General features: G+C 43.3%; 1 protein-coding gene across 6 annotated transcripts in view; it reads right to left on the bottom strand.

The window, feature by feature from the left end:
* Positions 1–20663, bottom strand: part of PARP4 (poly(ADP-ribose) polymerase family member 4) — a 172621-nt gene that overhangs the window by 56820 nt on the left and 95138 nt on the right. For all 6 annotated transcript variants that reach the window (XM_033947750.1, XM_033947753.1, XM_033947754.1 and 3 more), the window contains 5 exons: positions 18836–18916; positions 12937–13032; positions 6817–6990; positions 4714–5148; positions 216–375 (listed from right to left, as the gene is read on the bottom strand). In XM_033947750.1, coding sequence (XP_033803641.1) covers positions 216–375; positions 4714–5148; positions 6817–6990; positions 12937–13032; positions 18836–18916 — 946 coding nt within the window. The remainder of the gene's footprint in view (positions 1–215; positions 376–4713; positions 5149–6816; positions 6991–12936; positions 13033–18835; positions 18917–20663) is intronic.

The following is a 20663-nucleotide window of genomic DNA, read 5'->3' as shown; positions in this document are numbered from 1 at the left end:
ATGAAGTGGTTCATCTCTGATGTAACGCATTTGGACATTATTTCAAGTTCCTTGATGTGTATTCAGTTGGAAGTGGTAGTGATTCAAGATTAGTTAATGTACCTAAAATATTAACAATCTTAATATTCTGTGATATGGAGTCAAGATTTTTGTCATGTAACTGTCAATATAATTTCTAACACAACAATATGGTTGGAATTTAGATCAATACTTACTTGTTCTATCAGCTTTTTGCTTCTTTTTATATAGAATAATTTTATTAGGAATGGCAGATCCAGATTCAGGCATGAAAGAATAAGATTCAGCTGAATCTTGCTGTTCCTGGAAGCTTTTTATACAGAATTTGGATTCTTCTTGATCAACAGTAGGTGCTTCCTATTGTAAAAACCAAAAATGCTGCCATGTTGTTAAAGAAATTATATTATGTAATATGTCAAGTCTTGCCTGGACATTTTAGGTAAGGTACCATCCCAAATAAGAAAAGAGTCAACAACTTCATATTAGGTTGACATGCCCCAGGCTTCTCAGGCTACCAGTGTTATGGCCTGAAATCTCACTGGCTAAAGGCATTAGATGGTTCTTGCTATCCTATCATGGCTTACCTCCTGTCCTTGTTTTCCTTTCAGGGCACACATATCTTTGTCTTGAATCACTTTCTGTAATTATCAGAATTATGGCTTGTGTTTTTTCCCCCTTTTTCTGCACTGAGTAAACAAGCTGGTAAATTCCAGCTAAGTGAATAAATCCTATCCACGTTTAACTCCCTGCACTGTCTTATATCAATTAATTAAATCCACACCAGCAGTTATTCACACATTGACTGTGTTGTTAACATGTAATATTCACTAACCCCCGAGTCTGTCAGCAATCCTTTCCCGATTGCATGCAGGCCAACAAATTCACAAAAGGCCTGCATGCAAATGGGGATGATCGTTGGCATGCCCCCCACCCATGGCCAGGATCACTAGAGAGCGATCCTGGAGCATGTGCAGACCCTGACAGTAGTGACAGGAGAAGCAGCCTCTTGTCACTGCTGTCAGGGATTCTGCCAGCTTTTTTTTTTTTTTCATTTTTTTAAATAGGCTGCAAAATATCAGGCCTATTAAAAAAAATGAAACAAAAAAAAAAATCCAAAACCTCCTGACCAGCACGGCCTGACACCCTGTTAAAAGTTGAGAGCAGGAGGGGTGCTCAGTTCCTCCTGCTCAGTAGGCTTCCCTCCCTCCTGCGACCGGCCCACCCCCAGCCCTCCTGCTACCGGCCCACTCCCGGCATGGCACTCAACCCCGCCCCCCTCCCGGCACAGCACTCAACCCCCTGGCATGGCACTCACCCCCCCCCCCCAGACCACCTCCGGCCTGGCCCAACCCCGCCCGTACCTAAAAGTTGGGAGCAGGAGGGGTGATCAATTCCTCCTGCTCCTAGGCCTCCCACCCAACCCCCCGGCTGGGCTCATCCCCGGCCTGGCACCCCCGTACCTCAAAGTTGGGAGCAGGAGGGATGCTCAATCCCTCTTGCTCCTCTGGGTCCAGCGACGCATCTGCTTGGACCTTAGGTCCCGCCCCGGTGCATCATGTGATACACATGGAGGAGCCTAAGGCCCTGATTGGTTACAGCGCCTTGGGTTCCTCCCAAGGACTGAGCACTCCTCATGCTCCCAACTTTGAGGTACGGGAGTGCTGGGCTGGGGGGGATGGGAGGCCTAAAGAAGTCCCTGATTGACTCAAGCCCCTCAGATTCTCTCCCTTCATCTGCCATATCCAACATTTCTGTTTCCTTCCCACTGTCCAGTGTCTCTCTCCCCCCCTGAATTTTGCTCTGGGTCAAACCTCTCTACCACCCTCCATGCACCATCATTCCCTTCCTCCCCTCTATTATCATGTGCAACATTTCACCCTCTCCCCTCATCATGCACGTCTCCCTCTCCCCCCCCTGTGCCAGAATCTTTCCTTCCTCTCACCCCTTCCCTCCCTGTGTCAGCAACTTTCCTTCCTCCCAACCCTCCCCCCCATGCCAGCATCTTTCCTTCCAGGTTAGAAGCAGGCAGCGTGTGAGAATCACTGCCAATACTGTGGCCCGATGAAGCTGACACTGTTGCCGAAGGAGATTCTGGATGGAAAAAGGGGAATTCTGTGAAACTTGCAATTCTGCAGAAATTCTGCATTGCACAGTGATGCAGAATTCCACCAGGAGTAATTTACAGTGCATGAATTCTAGCTTTAGAAAGACATTGTGGGCTGTGGCTTCCTACTGATGACTGCCTTTCCCTTAGAGATCCAATGTATTTGTCCCATGTTTTTTTTTAATTCAAATACAGTTTTCATCTCCACCACCTCCATCAGGAGGCCATTCCATGCATTTACTCGTACCATCTTTTCTGTGAAAAAGGTATTTTCTGAGGTTACTTCTTCGTCTATCCCCTTTCACTTTCATCCTATGCCCCTCATTTCAAAATTTCTTTGTAATCGAAAGAGACTCACCTAATGTGCATTTATATCACCTAGGTATTTAAACATCTCTATCATATCTTCCCACTCCTGCCTTTCCCCCAAAGTATTTATATTAAGATCTTGAAGTCTGTCACCATATGCTTCACGATTTATTTATGTATTTAAGTTATTTAAATACTACCTATCAATGCAGGTTGTCTAGGTGGTTTACATTCAGGTACTCAAGCATTTTCCCCTATCTGTGTCAGTGGGCTCACAATCTAACGTGCCTGGGGATTAAGCGACTTGCCCAGGATCACAAGGAGCAGCATGGGGTTTGAACCCACAACTTCAGGATGCTGAAGCTGTAACTCTAACCACTAGCCATTTAGTAGCCATCCTCTGGACTGACTCCATCCTATTTATATATCTTTGAAGGTAGTCTCCAGAATTGTACATAAAATTCTAAATGAGGTGTCACTAGTTTTATACAGGGGCATCATTAACTCCTTTTTTTTTTCCTACTGGCTATTTCGCTCCTATGCACCCAAGCATCCTTCTAGCTTTCGCTGTTGCCTTTTCTACCTGTTAAGATAGAAAAGGCCATCTTAAGATCATCACATATGCACACACCCAAAGTAAACCATTCCCTTGGGTTTTTGCAGCCTAAATGCATGACCCTGCATCTCTTAGCATTAAATCTTAGCTGCCAAATTCTGGACCATTCTTCAAGCTTTGCTAGGTCTTTCCTCATATTATCCACACTATTAGGGGTGTCTACCCTTTTGCAGACATTGGTATCATCCACAAAGAAAGCTATCTTCCAGACAGCCCTTCAGCAATATTGCTTAAAAACTGATAAAAAGAACCTCAAGGCATACCACTGGTGACATCCCTTTCCTCAGAGTGAGCTCCATATACTACTACCCTCTGTAACTTTCCACCCAACCAGCTCCTAACCCAATTAATAACTTTAGAGGCTTGCAAATCTGGAAATTCAATGGCAGACAATATCTGGATATTGCTATGGAATATCCTCATACTGACTGATATTTTTTAGACTTCCCAGAAAATCACTGAACACCCGTCTCTTTAACAAATTCAAATCTCCCAATTCTTGCCCAATCCCCCTCAGCTATCCTCATCCCAATCCCCAATTCTCTTGATTTTAGATTAATTCATCCTTCTTCCCATTTGTAAAGGTATTCCACCCAAATTGTATTCCCCTGCACCCCAATCTCTGACTAGATTCTTCCTTTTGATTCAAACCATCTTGGCTCTCTTCCATTTGCAATTTGTATCCCAGAAAGTACTTCTTCTGGTCCCCTTACATCTCATACACTCATTGTATGTATCTCGTTGTAAACATCTCTTACTTCTTGTTGTAAACATCTCTTACTCTCATTGTATGTAACTTGTTGTAAACTGCTTTGAACTTATGGTATAGCGGTATATAAGAAATGAAAAAAATTAAAATTAAAATTATTACAATATTATCCCCTATGGGGTCGATATTCAGACGGTGGCACCCAGCATTTTGCTGGCCACCACTGGTGTCATTTTTTGCTATTCAATTCTGGATTCTGTCCAAGCTTCAGTACTGACTAACTGATTTTGCAGAGATGGCTAACATAAATTCAGCCTGATATTCAGCACTTAACCAGCATAAAGACAGGATAGCCTTTTATGCTCTCCCATTTATTTGGTTACCCTGATCAGTTACTTCAAGCCAAGTGCCAACTCTGCCCCTAGAACGCCCCCAAATAGCTGGTTTACAGTTAGGCACTAACCAGTTATTTTCAGCAGTGCCAATCAGTTAAATGCTGCTAAAAATGACCGGTTATCCCCAAACAGGTGATTTAACCAGCCAGGAGCTGTTTCTGGCTAGTTAAATTGCATTGAATATCAACCCTCATGTTTTTATATATGTTTGGACAAAAGTTATCCTTAACTAGGTGCAAATTCTAAAGGTTTACTTGCTTAAAACCCAGTGCTGAATGGATAAGTCCTTTGAATAACTGTCCAAACAGGTGCAAAGTATCCAGGTAAACTTGCCTTGATGATCAGTTACAAGATACACATGTATAAAAGTGCACATATAGCTTACAACACAATAGGTTATTCAATCATTACCCCTATAGGCTTGCTACCTGTGGCAAGAAAACATTCTGTCAAGCATTATTCACTGAATTCTGATGATACTCGATACACTAGATCCTCAATGAGGTCAAGATTTAAGATGAAAAGAATTTAAAGTAAAACTATCAAAAATTAATCATCTTACCATTTGTAGCGCAGTATGTTTGATTTTCAAAGCATCCATATTCTTCTGCACAAATGAGTTAGGCAAAACAGGACTTCCGAGAAGAGAAGATGGTAAGTGAACATGTACTTTATTTGCGGGGGGAAATGACACTTCTGGAAATTCAGGCAAGTTGTAATTTTCTGCCACTATATCAATTCCAATGGAAGAACGTTTCTCCTCGTGATGCTGCACGTTAAATTTAGAAAGATCAAAAGAGAGAGGAGGAGGAGGAGGAAGAAGAGGAGGAGGAGGAGGAAGAAGAGGAGGAGGAGGAGGAGGATAACCAGCAAAGGGAGGAAAAGCTGCTGATGGCAACATATCATTCAAAATAAGTGGTGCTGGCTCGTTTTCTAGGCAAAATGCAAGCTCCGTGTAATCTTCATTTCGTGATATTAAGCATTCTGTAACATCAGTCTAGGGAGACAAATTGAGAAAACAACCAGGAGACAATAACAGAAATCCAGAATATACAGTAAGTAATTTCTCTGTACGGAATGGGAACTCTAAATATGGGATGGGATACCTTTCTTCATTAAATATATACCATGATAATTCTACTGTATATTCCTCTCCTAATGTTCATTTGATTTATTCACTTTATTCATGTCAAACACAGCTAAGCAGTTTACAATAGAAAACATTAAATAAGACAACATAGTGGATGCAATTTATTAAACACTTTCCAGGGGTAATTTGAGAAAGTCAATGTCATATATAAATGAAGCTATATGAGGAAAGATTCAAGGCCATACAGAAATAATATTTAGAAGATGCAGGCTGAGGCAATCAAGCTCACATAACGGAGATAAATGCATGGCTGTGTAGATGGAACTGATGAAAGTATGATATCCCAAGGGAATGCTGTCAACCTATCAAAGAAACAGTAAGCATCTCCAGAGCAGAAGGGCCCACAATGAGGAAAGCTTTAAATTTGAATCATCAGGGATGGGTGGTCAAAGGCCTCAGGAACTTTATTCCAAGTATACCAGGGGTCTCAAAGTCCCTCCTTGAGGGCCGCAATCCAGTCGGGTTTTCAGGATTTCCCCAATGAATATGCATGAGATCTATGTGCCTGCACTACTTTCAATGCATATTCATTGGGGAAATCCTGAAAACCCGACTGGATTGCGGCCCTCAAGGAGGGACTTTGAGATCCCTGAAGCATTCCATAAAAACAAATTGCTGCAATAGTTAAAACTTATTGAACCATTTGGCATGCAGCATAATTTTAAAAGCATAATTTAAAATGTGTAGCATGGACTAGTGTTATCTAATTATCAGCACCCACACTGTGAAGGGGTATGGTGGAAGGGATGGGACGAGGACAGTGGGTATATGAATGGGAGGGTTTAGATGTTATGATCTCTATTTGCTCAGATTTATTACATTACATTACATTAGGGATTTCTATTCCGCCTTTACCTTGCGGTTCAAGGCGTATTACATAAGAATTGTTATGATATTAAGAAGTACTTAAGGAATAGTTTGAACATTTTCTAATTTGCAAAAGAGTAGATAGTATTGCAGGAGGAGTTTGGGACATGTTTGGTTGTGTTATATTGGTTTTATGTATTTTTTGAAGAGTAGGGTTTTTGTTTCTTTTTTGAAGGCTTAGTAGTTTGTGGTAGAAATCAGCAGATTGGTGAGTTGTCGGTCCAGTTTCGCTGCTCTGGTGGCCAGTAGGTTGTCATACAGTTTCCTTTGTTTGACGTTTTTGGTTGGCGGGTGTGTAAATATTCTGTGGGTTCTCTTGTGTTTGGTCGAGGTAGATTGAATTAGTCGATTGTTCCAGTAGGTTGGGCTGTCTCCGTTTATAGCTTTAAATAGTAGGCAGTGGAAATTGAAGTGTACTCTGGCTTGTATTGGGAGCTAGTGTGAGTTGTGGTAAGCCTCTGTGATGTGCTCGTATTTTTTCAGCAAATAGATGAGTCTTAGGGCTGTGTTTTGTATTGTTTGTAGTTGATTTATCTTGCAGCTTCTGGAAGACTGACCTCTTAAGGCTATAGCAAAATGTTGGATATATTGTACATTGCTAGTATTTATTCTGAATTATCTTTAATAAACATACGTCAACATATTTACCTTGAGTAATTCAAATTCATCAATAAGAAACTCATCTGTACTTAAATCCATTAAGTCTTGCATCTCTTCAGCAGCATTCATTTCCCAGTCCATGTAAGGAAGGAGATCTATATCTTCTTTGGCTATAAGTTCTTTAATATTCAGTATGTCAGGCTGTGGTGTTATCTTGGAACCCTAACATGAAAGCAAACTCATTATAGGAGTAGAGATTTCATAAGGGTATTTGATACTGGAATGATTTTGAAGTGTATTACAATGAAACTAAGCAAACTCACAATCTAAAACAACATGCTTGTGAAAATGTAGTTTAACAATACAGTATAATCTCGTTATAACGGACTTCAAGGGACCTGGAAAAACTGTCCGTTATATCCAGAGTTGCATTTTTTTATAAAACTTTATTTAGGTCTACTTGAAACAACGTACAATCAATGAACAACAGTCACTGCACAAGCATATCGGCAACATCAAGAACAAAACTCAGCAAAACATTGGTATGGCACGAAATGATTACAAAACCAGAACACTAAAAGATATTCTAAAGCATTATGTTGTATTGTACTGGAAAGAAAAATTCTCTGTCATTTTCTTCTGGGCTGAATTTTGATACTATATCACCGGCATGCCACGCGCCTTGTAGGCGGAGCCTGTATGTCCATTATAGATGAAGAAAATTACAGCTAAAAGTGGCTCTCGGGACCAAAATAGTTGTCCGTTATATCCGAAAGTCCTTTATATATGAGTCTGCTATATCCGATGATTTTCTGTATGTTTATAATGGCGCTCGGCCAGGACCAGCGGATCACGTCCGCTATAGGCGAGGTTTTGTTATAAGCGAGTCCATTATAACGAGATTATACTGTATTTTGGTTTCATGCTGAGTTTTAGTGAAATAGGACTTATTTTCATGAAGGTACACACTGGTACAGAGTACCGGCATCATTTTTTTTTGCCTTCAAAAATGTCCCACCGATCCAATTAGCTATCTCACTAAAAGTCTATCAGTCTATTTTTCCAGTTATGCACAAGCCAGCCTTGAACCTTTGACCTTCAGGTTGAAAAGCAGCCACCTTCCAGGAACAGCTATTCTGGTTTACATTGGTTGCAAGCACACATTACAACAGTGTTTTTCAACCTTTTTACACCTATGGACCGGCAGAAATAAAAGAATTATTCTGTGGACCGGCATTGGTCCATGGATCGGCGGTTGAAGAACACTGGGCTAAGTCGTGGGCCAGACCCCGCCCATCTCTACCCAATGTCCACCCCAGACCCTGCCCCCATAATAGTACTAATTGCACCCTGCACGTCCCTTGTCTCATCTGGAAGCCTTCCCTCTGACGTTGCAATGTCATAGAGAAGGCTTCCGGTTCAGGCGCAGGACACCTGTAGGAGCTACTGCCTATGGCTTTGTGCACTGAATCAAATAGGAAGAGGGAGCTGGCTCGAAGATAACGCCGCATCGATCGCACCGTGGACCGGCGGTTGAAGAACACTGTTTTGGGCCTGATGCACATGTTGGCACTGTGGACCGGCAGGAAATTTCTGTGGACCGGTGGTTGAAGAACACTGCATTACAACATTTCCTTAAAATGGTATACGCATTTTTTTTTTGTTTAAGATGGCACTTTCTAGTCTCTGCTCAGTAGGCCAGTGATTCTCACTCCAAACCTCGAGGCACATCTAGTCAGTTGAGTTCTCAGGATATCCACAATGAACATGAATGAAATAGATTTGTATGCACTGTCTTCTTTTATTTATTTTTTTATTTATGTATTTCAGCAACCTTAAAGTTCAGAGTGGACACAACTGGGATATACAATAATAATTAAATCATCTAATACTCATGACATTGTACGCACTATAGGGCTCATAATAAAAAAAAAAAAAAAGTCTAAAAAGTGTCCTAAATGGCTACTTGGACGATCAAAAAGCCTGATCGTCCAAGTACCCATAACCAAAGCTGGTTTGTAGATGTATCTAAAACCAGCTTAGGCCTTTCCCCTGCCTCTAAACGCACAGAGAGAAAAGAGGCGTGTTTAGAGGAGGGGAAAGGGCGGGCGGTGGGCAGGCGGTGGCCGACCTACACCTAGGCGTGCAGCAGGTATAACCAAAACCTTAGGCAGGTTGCCTAGTCGGCACTTATACCTTTTGACTTAGACGAAGTCAAAACAGGTCTAAGTGCTGAAAAAGGGGCCGCTGAGCTGATGGCCGCTGGCGCGATCAGTTCAGAGGCCCGGCAACCTACCCACCCACCCACCCGCAACCATCGGGGCAGGAGAGATGCCTTATCACCCCTACCACGATGCGATCACCCCTCTACCCGAACTGCCGCAACCCGCAGCAGGAGAGATGCCCAATCTCTCCTGCCGCGGGTTCTGGCAGTTTGGGTAGAGGAGTGATCGCATCGCGGCAGGGGAGATGGCCAATCTCTCCTGCTGGGATACATCACCCCCCCCCCCGACAATATCGGGGCAAGAGGGAGCCCAAGCCCTCTTGCCACACGGCACCCCCGACCTCCACGACAACATCGGGGCAGGAGGGCTTAACATCGGGCCAGGAGAGAGCCCAAGCCCTCCTGGCCCCAGCGATCTGCGACCTCCCCCCCCCCCCGCTGATTATGTTTGGGGCAGGAGGGAGCCCAAGCCCTCCTGCCCCGCGGGGCCCCCCCCCCCCCCCCGATTACGATCAGGCCAGGAGGAGCCCAAGCCCTCCTGACCTCTCGCCCCCCACCCCCTACACGATCGGGCAGGAGGCAGCCCAACCCCTCCTGCCCAGGTGGACCCCCCTATCCCACAATACAATACGGGCAGGAGGGATCCCAGGCCCTCGACACAACCCCCCTCCCCCCAACGTCCGCCCCCCCTGCCGACCCGCGACCCTCCCGCTGACCCCACGACCCCCCTTCCCCGTACCTCAAATTGTTGGCCAGACAGACGGGTGCCAAGCCCACCTGTCCGTCAGGCCAGCCAGCTCCAGAATGGGGCCAGATTGACCCAGGTGGCTGAAACCCCGCCCACAGGTGGGGCCTGAGACATCTGGGCCAATCAGAATAGGGAGACAGAGAAGTACATAGAGACCGACAGCGATGTTGTAGAGAAGTCCCACCTCCAGCCTGATACCCCTGTGCAGCCTTGGGGACAGAGGTCTCCTAGAAGGAAAGCATCACTCTGGTGAAGTAGGAAATAATCCTGTAGCTAGGACCTGCCCACCAGGGCTTACAATATCCTTTCGCACTGAGGATATGTCTCCAGGGACTTCTGGGAAGGGTTAGGATAGTGAAAAATTGCAGGCAGACCTTAGGAAATTGGAAGAGCGGACGACCAAGTGGCAGATGAAATTTAATGTGGACAAATGCAAAGTGATGCACATTGGGAAGAATAACTCGAATCATAGTTACCGGATGTTAGGGTACATCTTGGGGGTTAGTGCCCAAGAAAAGGATCTGGGTGTTATTGTAGACAATACAACCTGACGTCAATTCTGATGTCGAAGAGAAAGTTCTGGGCCAGCCAATCACTGCCTGACTGGCCCGGAACTTCCTCTCCGACGTTAGAATTGATGTTGGGTGGCGAAGGTTGGTTGGCCCGGCGCTTCAGTGTCCTCTTTACGGGGAAGGGAAGCAGGGAGAGCTCAGAACTCGACAGCAGTGGCAGCCTATTCCCCGGCGGCGGTGGCAGCCTATTCCCCAATGGTGGTGGCTTGGGGGAAGGTAGGGAGAAAGAAAGAAAGAAAGGGAGGGTAGGGAGAAAGAAAGAAAGAAAGAAAGAAAGAAAGGAGACGGAAGACAGGGAGACAAACAGAAAGGGGGCATGGAGAGAGAAAGATAGGGAGACAGACAGAAAGGGGGCATGGAGAAAGATAGACCGAAAGAAAGAAAGGAGGCATGGCGAAAGAAAGAAAGAAAGAAAGGGGGCAGGGTGAAAGAAAGATAAAGTTGGGGGAGGGAATGAGGTCTGGAGGAGAGGAAGTATACAGGAGGCTGAAAGAAGGGAAGAAATATTGATGCACAGTCAGAAGAATAAAGTGCAACCAGAGACTGATGAAATTATCAGACAACAAAGGTAGGAAAAATAATTTTATTTTCAATTTATTGATCAAAATGTGTCCGTTTTGAGAATTTATATCTGCTGACTATATTTTGCACTTTTACTAAACCGCAATAGCGTTTTTTAGCACAGGGAGCAGCAAAGAGCATCGAGAGCAGCACAGGGCATTCAGCTGCGCTAAAAACCGCTATCGTGGTTTAGTAAAAAGGGAGGAAGGTATATTTGTCTATTTTTGTATAGTTGTTATTGAGGTGACATTGCATAAAGTCATCTGCTTGACCTCTTTGAAAACACATGGAATATAAATGATAATTAACATTTTCTCTGCGTACAGTGTGCTTTGTGTTTTTAAAATTTTATTGTTGGTAGATCATTTTGACTTGGCCATGAAGGTAAGGGGAGGGAGGGGAGCTGCTGAAAGACATCTAGTAATCCTTGCAGGCTTGACTGTGCAGGGAATTATTTATGTAAAATCATGTTTTGTTATGTGACTGGCATTATTTAGACTTTAATTTCTATGAATGAATAGAATGAAAATGATATACAATTGCTTGCTTGTTTTTATGTGTGTGCGCTGAAGGGAAGTGGAGAGGAGAGTGGGCTGAGGACGCTGAAGGGAAATGGGGAAGAGAGAGTGGGGAGAAGACGCTGATTTATAAATTGACAATTGTACAGAATATTGTTTCTTTTTATACTTTAATCTAATCTAATCTAATCTAAACCTTAAGTTTATATACCGAATCATCTCCACGAGAATGGAGCTCGACACGGTTTACAAGAACTTAAAATAGTGGGTAGAGAAGAAGAAAAAGGATTACATGAACTTATGTGTAGAAGGGGGAGAGAAAGGGGGGAAGGATAGAGCTACAATTTGCTGAAAAGCCAGGTTTTCAGTTGTTTGCGGAATAACTGAAGGGAGCTCAGGTTCCGCAGCGGGGTGGTGAGGTCGTTCCAAAGACCTGTGATTTTGAAGAGAAGGGATTTTCCCAGTTTGCCTGAATAGTGGATGCCGCGTGGAGAGGGGAAGGCTAGTTTAAGCCTTTGGGCAGTTCTAGAGGAGTCGGGACTGGAGGAGTTGAAAGACAGTGGGATAAGAGGAGGCAAGATTCCATGAATGATCTTGAAAGCCAGGCAGGAATATAATAAGTTCAGTATAAAACTATTTGAGGCTTGTGTGGATGGGATCAGATGGTTTGCGGGGATAGGGACCGAGCTCACGGGGACAGGGCAGGGACGGAGACAATTTTTTTCCCCCGTGTCATTCTTTAGGCTCTGCCACGAATCGATTTAGACTACGTGCGGGCGAGCGGGGTGTCAGTCGGGTTAACATAGCCGTCTTAGCGCAAGCGGGTATGATTCTCAAAAGAACCTTAACCGTTGTACTGCTGATCTTTGGCTCTTTTGACTAATGAGTTTGCCTACCACTGACATAGGCGATTACCATGTCAAGCGGTTGTTCTTTTGTTTTCTAATTTTTGCACGCTGGGCACGCAGAGTGCTTGAGCGATTGTTCCTTTTGGCACACAAATGTATTCTCTGTAATTAAGCACCAGCAGGAGGCTCCTTCAATGACAGAGTGGAAGAATGATGTCTATGCCTCGTTACATATGGAGTGTCTGGACGTCAAGAGAGCCTCTCCGGCAGCCTGGCGGCAGTTTCTACAGATTTGGTCCCCTGTGTTTGATAGCTTATCTCCCAGAGCCCTTAGCTACTTGCTAAATATGTGATGCTGTGTGGGAGGGGGTGGGGGGTGAAGGGACAGTTGGGACTTGTTATGCTGTACCTAGGGCCACTGTGAAGAACACACGTGTGGCCCACGCTGGTCTGTATTCTTTGTTAAAATGTTAATAAAAATTATTATAAACAAAATAAATATAAGTGCTGTATGATTGCACCTGAGGCAAAAGGAAGGTGAAATGGAACTTATTCAAGAGTATCAGGCCATACCCCCAAAACTATTCTTGAACAATGCAGGGTCATAAATTATTAATCAAAGAAATAAATACAAAGTAAAGTCTATGGCCCAATTTATAAAACAGTACATTCTAAAATTACCTAATTTAATACATACCCTTTCCTCAATGGCCACAAAACTTGTAAACTGGGTCACAATGGAGTATTCCTTGCTAAGCTCAATTATAAGTGACTTTAATTCTTGTTTCTTCATCTAGAATAAAGGAAAATAAAACAGATTTTCAATTTAATGTACAGTACTTAATAAATGATATAAAGAGATTAGGTTCTTACCTTGCTAATATATTTTCTAATAGATAGGTGTGTCATTCAGGTCAGTAGGGTATTCTCCCCCATGCTCGCAAGCTATGCAGAAGGAATCCACTCCAGGTTTTTGACTCCTCCTCCTTCTACCAAAGGCTCTGCTGCCCTCGGTAGAAGGAGGATAGCCCTCGGTGGAAGGCTATAGCCTTATGTAGATATACATAAGAAGGAGGAGTACAGGGAGACTCCCCGAAATACAGCGCTGTTCTGCTTTGATAGGATAATAAACATGTTAAACATTGCAATGGAGCAATCCAAACTTTGTAATTACCATACAAATCAGAAACATTTATGGAGTTCAAACATTTCCTAATGTGCTAGAGCAATACATTATTCTTCATACCCTTAAGGGCTGACTGAGATAAAAATCTCAGCTTTGATTTGAATTGTCTAATTGAGAGAGTAGGTTGGTGGAGAAATAACTGACAGGGCCATGACACACCTATCTACTAGAAAAGATATTAGCAAGGTAAGAATCTAAACTCTTTTTCTAGTACAATAGGTATATCATTCTGGACAGTACAAAAGCTGTCCCAGAAATCTAGGGTGGGACCTCTGCACCTGCTTATAACACTGAGGACCCAAATATAGTGTCTACCCTTGCTGCCATGTCCTCTCTATAGAACTTGGAAAACATATGCAATGAGGACCAGGTCACTGCCCTACAAATTAGAGAATGACACGGTGACTAAATTTATCTCCATTCCTGTCCCCGTGGACAACTGCGGGAAACCATCTCATGTCATTTTTTAGTATCTATCTCAACCTCAGTCCTTCTACACCAGAATTCTTCAATGCAAGGTTTGAGGGTCAGTGGTTGTGCCCATTCATACTCTGATTCTACCCTTTCTCCTTAAAGAATGACATGGGGATGGTTTCCCATGGTTATCCGTGGGGATGGGAACATTGACAGTGCCAAATGTTGTTACCATGTCATTCTCTACTACAAATCTTCTCAGGCAAATTTGCCTGAACTTCTGCCCACGAAGAAGCCACGCTTCTTATTGAATGCCCTTCCAAGGAGACTGGTGATTGCTTGCCACATGCAATATATGCTGACAAGATGGCCAAGCGAATCCATCATGAACTAGTAGGCTAGGTTGCTGGTCTACCATATCTAGCTTGACTGGTGAACACAAACAGACGGTCAGACAGTCAGAACTCATTGGTGACCTCTAGATAACGTAGGGAGACTCTCCTCGCATCCAGCTTTCTCAGATTCTGATCCTTTTCTTTGACTTTGTGGTCTGGAATGCTAGCAATCTTATTTCTTGATTGACATGAAATGCCAAAACAACCTTTGGCAAAAAGGAAGGGACCTTATGTAGGGAAACTCCCACCTTTGTGATCTTGAGGAAGAGCTCCCTGCACAACAGCGCCTGTAGTTCTGAGAATCTTATCACTGACATTAATAACCACGATTGGCCTTTACTACCGACCGCCAGGACAGGGGGAGGAAACAGACTTGGAAATGATAAGAGGAAATTAAACATGAATGCAAGGCAGGTAATGTTGCAATCTTGGGGGATTTCAACTTTCCGGGGATAGACTGGGACCTGGGAAACCTCAAATTGTGGCAGGGAGGCAATGTTCCTAGAAGTGCTAGGGGACTGCTTCCTGGAACAATTGGTGGGGGAGTCGACAAGAGAACACGGCACCTTGGACTTGGTCCTAAACAGCATTATGGGGCCGGCTAAAGATGTAGAGGTCACAGTCCCGCTGGGGACGAGCGATCACAATAGGATCAACTTCAAACTGGATGTCGGGAAGGGGAAAGGCACTAAAACCTCAACCATGACTTTAAACTTTAAAAGGGGAAGATACGATAGCATGAGAACCATGGTGAAACAACGGATCAAGAAAAAAATGTGCAAAGTCAAAATGGTAGAACAGGCATGGTCACTTCTGAAAAATACTATCACGTAAGCACAAAGCCTCTACATTCCGCGGATGTCCAAAGCAAAGAAAACAAATGGCAAAAGAGAGCCGGCGTGGCTTACTAAAGAGGTTAAGGAAGCCATAAAAGAAAAAAAGAACTCCTTCAAAGCATGGAAACGCATGAAAACAACAGAAACTTGGAGCAAACACAAGGATGATCAGAAGAAGTGTCACAGGGCGGTGAGGGATGCCAAAAAGGACTATGAGGAGAACCCACTAGTGAGAATACCTGCCTGCTTGTCCTGGGATAAGGAAAGGGTACATCAAGGATGACAAACAAATTGCAGACAGACTAAATTTCTTCTTTGCATCTGTCTTTACAAAGGAAGACACTACAACAATTCCAGAAGCAGTGAAAGTGTTCAAAGGAGCAACAGAGGACAGCCTTTCTACAGTAAAAGTGGACTTGGACCAGATTTACCACCAAATCGACAAACTCAAAAGTGACAAATCTCCTGGACCGGACAGAATTCATCCGAGAGTCTTGAAAGAGCTAAAAGTTGAAATCGGTGAACTATTGCAAAAACTTGCCAACTGTCAATCAAAACAGGACAGATACCGGACATCTGGAAGATAGCAAACGTCACGCCAATATTTAAAAAAGGATCAAGAGGAGTACCGGGCAACTATAGACCTGTGAATCTCACGTCAGTCCCTGGGATGATGGTTGAGGCGCTGATCAAGGATAGCATAACCCGGCACTTAGACACACATGACCTGATGAGAGCCAGCCAACATGGATTCAGGAAGGGGAACCTACTTCAATTTTCTGAGACAGTGAACAGACAAATTGATAGTGGAGAACCGGTGGATATTGTATACTTGGATTTTCAGAAAGCGTTCGACAAGGTTCCACATGTAAGACTCCTCAGGAAACTGCAAGGCCATGGAATAGAAGGAGACATATTAAGATGGATAGGCAAATGGCTGGAGAACAGAAGGCAGAGAGTGGGCATAAATGGGAAATCCTCAGACTGGGAGACTGTGACTAGCGGTGTGCCCCAGGACTCGGTACTTGGGCCCATCTTATTTAATATCTTCATAAATGACCTGGAGGATGGAATATCTAGTGAGATCATCAAGTTCGCAGATGACACAAAGCTATGCTGGGCAATCAAATCGCAGAAGGACAGCGAGGAACTCCAGAGCGACTTGAGACGATTGGAAAATTGGGCAGATAAATGGCAGATGAAGTTTAATGTGGAAAAATGCAAAGTCATGCATTTAGGCAGAAAAAATAAGGAACACAAGTACAATATGTCAGGTGCAACTCTGGGAAAAACCGAACAGGAAAGGGACCTGGGTGTATTAATTGATAGGACCCTGAAGCCGACGGTGCAATGCGCGGTGGCAGCGAAGAACGCAAATAGAATGTTAGGCATGATAAAGAAGGGAATCATGAGTAGATCGGAGAAAGTAATACTACCGCTTTATAGAGCGATGGTCAGACCACACTTGGAATACTGCATCCAACATTGGTCTCCATACCTATAGAAGGATTTAAAAGTACTCGAGAGGGTGCAGAGACGAGCAACTAAGCTAATAAAGGGCATGGAGAACTTGGAATATGAGGAACGACTTAAGAGACTGGGATTGTTCTCTCTTGAGAAGAGGAGACTGCGAGGGGATATGATCGAGACTTTCAAAATACTGAAAGGATTCGACCAAATAGAGCAGGATAAAAAACTATTTACAATGTCCAATGTGACACAGACAAGAGGACATGGACTAAAGCTAAGGAGGGACAAGTTCAGGACAGATGTCAGGAAGTTCTGCTTCACGCAACGAGTGGTAGAAACCTGGAATGCTCTCCCAGAAGAGGTAATTGCGGAATCCACATTCTAGGGTTTAAGGGTAAGTTAGATGTACATCTCCTTATGAGTGGCTTAAGGTGACATAGGTAAGGGTAAGCTCAATGCACATCTCTTATGAGAAACGTAGAGTAATATGGGGACTAATGCTATGCCAGGGTACACCTGGCGGGGCCTCTGCGTGTGCGGATCGCCGGACTTGATGGACCTAGGGTCTGTTCTGGAGACGGCACTTCTTATGTTCAAGGAGAATGGTCTTGACAGTAAGTTTCATCCCGGATGACTCTTGAATAGGCTCAAAAGGAGTTTGAATGAAGTCAAGCAGAACCACATTAAGGTTCCACGAAGGAAACGACTGCTTTATCAGTGGTCTGATCCTAATTGCCCCTTTTAGGAATCTGGCTATGTCTAGATGAGAAGTCAGGGAAGCTTTGCATTCTTGGGCTATGAACATGAGAGCCCCACCACTTGGGAAAGCCATAACCACTGAGATCAGAGCACTAAATGGAACCACCTTTTCTGTTGTGAACCAGTGCTAAAAAGTCTCCCATGCCTTAACAGGCTATCACAGGCTTATTGGTTCTAAGGAGAGTAGGAACTACTATCTCTTGAGTATCCTTTGCGTTCTAATGCCATGTGAAAGCAATCTAAATCTACTATGATCACTGGTCCCTGCAGTCAGAGACCTTTGTCCCTCTGAGGATGCACTAGGTCCGCATACCATGGCCTGCATGACCAATCTGGAGCCACAAAGAACACCCTTCCTGTGTGATTTGCTATTCTGTGGAGAATCTGTCCTATCTTGGGCCATGGAGAAAACACATACACAAGCTCATACTCTGGTCACGGCTAGACTATGGCATCCAGGCCTTCAATTCTGGGTTCGGGTCTTCGACTGAAGAAACAGTTCATTTTCTTGTTCCTTGCCATAGCCTCAGATTGACTGGTGACTGATATACGCTACCACTGTAGCATTGTTCGAGATGACTCAGCCTGTCCTTCTAGAATCTTCTCCAGCTTCTACAATGCCAACCAAACGGCCCAAAGTTCTTGTCTGTTGATGGACTACCTTCTCTGGAAGGTCGAACAATTCCCTTGTACTGGGTGACCACTGCAGTGGCCTCCCTAGCCAAACAGGCTGGCATTCATTGTGAAAATCACCCATGACGCTATTCTGAGGGGCATGCCCCATAATTACGGTGGACAAAGCCACTAACCCATACTGCTGGAATCTGGAGACCATGGGAGTGTCACTTGAAGGGAGTCCAATTGTGGGGACCACCTTGACAGCAGTTCATTCTGGAGAGGCTGCATGTGAGCCTTTGCCCATGGAACCACATCATAGTGGCTGCCATGGATGCTGACGAAGCTGGCTTGGCCATCTTGTCCAAAATCGGAGTGCAAAACTTTTATCTGTGTGTGTGTGTGGGGGGGGGGGGTGCTGATGCTAGCTTAGATTTTCTTCAGAAGATGGGTGAGAGGAGGGATCCTGAGGTTCTGGGAGGAAGGGAAGGGGATAATCGTTACCAGTCCAAAATTTTTTTTATGTGGGTCCTGGTGGCTAGCACCTAATGAATTATCCCTAAATATTCAATGCCACTGCCCTGACATAGGCCATCACTGAATACTATATATGGAGCTAATTCTGCCCACAGCAGTTAGTGTTTTAAAAAATGCTGACTGCCACCAGCTGAATATCTACTCCTAAATATCCATCTTGAAAATACCGCATGACATAATTATGTGACCATTAGTTGTCTTTCATAAAGGCAACCATTTCAGAGTACATGATGAAGCCTCTGACCATGTATCTGCAGATATCAAAAGTACTAGTATTACCATATATTTAAGTTGTTCTTAATTTGCAGGAACTATATTGATACAGAACTCAAAATGAGTGTTCTCAAAAGATTTATTTTACAAATCTGAAGATATTATACAGACCTCATGTTCAGCCTCATTCTCATGAAGAATTCCATCCTCAAAATCTTTAATTATTGCTCGTGCTGTAAGCTTATGAAGTAGCTAGAATAAAATAAAAATACACAGAACATTTTTAAATAGCATTAAGTTGTAATTTTATAACTGTGAAACACATTAATAGTATACAAATCCATTTTTTGTATGAGCACTGGCAAATTTTCAAAGTCAAAGTATGCACTTTGAAAATGATCCTTTGCCCAGAAAATGTACATAAGAACATAAGAATTGCCGCTGCTGGGTCAGACCAATGGTCCATCCTGCCAAGCAGTCTGCTCATGCGGCGGCCCCTAGGTCAAGACCAGTGCTCCAAATGAGTCCAGTCTCACCAGTTTAGCATGTAGGTGCTCTTATTTACACCTGCTCTTCAACACACAAATATCTTCTGACTTAATCTATATGGTTACACATGTATATACGAGAGTTCTTCAAAAGGTTTCTGCACTTTCCTATTTTTGCGCTTAACCAAAACCATTATTTTCTGATGGCATTAAGAAGTTAGTCTGATGCTGGGAAAAATGTATTGCAAAACAGGGTGATTATGTAGAAAAGTGATGTAATTTGCTTTTGAGATATTTAATAAATAGTGTTAAAAAATTGTAATAAAACGTGCAGAAACATTTTGAAGATCCCTCATATATTTTTTAACTCTGTGTGCAAATGCTAACCTCTCCACAACCCACCTTGGGGAACACCTTCACTCTATCTATGTGAGCTATCACAGTTAGAGGCCACCCCGGTGTCTGTTCCCAGGTATACTCTGCTATATGAACAATGATTTCCCTTATTAGAGCTAACACTAAACAGGGAGGTGCTGTCCCGAAGAGGAATCTCTTTGTATTTCACCATGCCCCCTCTAATGGCAAGCTTTTCCTCTCTTCATCCTAAGCTGCTATCCCATCAGAAGCTTCCTTTGCATCAAAAAAGAGTGTAACCATTAGCAACACTGAATCTGGCATACTGAATTAGACTTCAAACAAGCACTTATCTTTTAAACCCGACGGAGGCCAATTCCGTTTCACACTGATAGGCTTCTTCAGGGGAAGTGCTATAGCTTGTTTGTAACCCTAGTACCAGCTATTTAAACAGTTGCTCAGTCATATGGTGCCATGATGGTGGCAACTGTGCAACATATGACTGAGCAACTGTTTAAATAGCTGATACTGGCATTACAAACAAGCTATAGCACTTTCCCTGAAGAAGCCTATCAGTGTGAAACGGAATTGGCCTCCGTCGGGTTTAAAAGATAAGTGCTTGTTTGAAGTCTAATTCAGTATGCCATTTTCAGTGTTGCTAATGGCTACACTCTTTTTTGATGCAAAGGAAGCTTCTGATGGGATAGCAGCTTAGGATGAAAAGAGGAAAAGCTTGCCATTAGAGGGGGCATGGTGAAATACAAAGCTCTCTTTCCTCTATTTAAATTTGGGAGAAATTGAATTTTAAATTTATTACAAAATATAAAATATTATACAAGAAAATTTAAAAATATTAAATTTAATAAATTAATAAATTCAAACAGAGGTTCTGACCTATGATAATACCCCAAACCCTAAAATCTGTGGGGTTTTTGAGGTCTTTTCTCTCTGCTTGGAATCTATTGTGCACCATAGAGTGCTTCAGTGTTCTACATTATTTGTGTGTCAGAGGATGATTGATTTTGAACACTAATTCAAGGTCTCCACTGATTTTGCTCAGTTTGTATCAATTTCTATATGGCACGATCCCTGAATTTTTTAACAGTTTGATGTCTGGTTTCCAACCATCAAGATCATTGTGTTCCAAAAGTTCAGCA

The sequence above is a fragment of the Geotrypetes seraphini genome, chromosome 6, assembly GCF_902459505.1.
Source record: "Geotrypetes seraphini chromosome 6, aGeoSer1.1, whole genome shotgun sequence".
Lineage (NCBI taxonomy): Eukaryota > Metazoa > Chordata > Amphibia > Gymnophiona > Dermophiidae > Geotrypetes > Geotrypetes seraphini.
The sequence above is the reverse complement of the archived record's forward strand: the minus strand, read 5'-3'. Positions and strand labels throughout refer to the sequence as shown.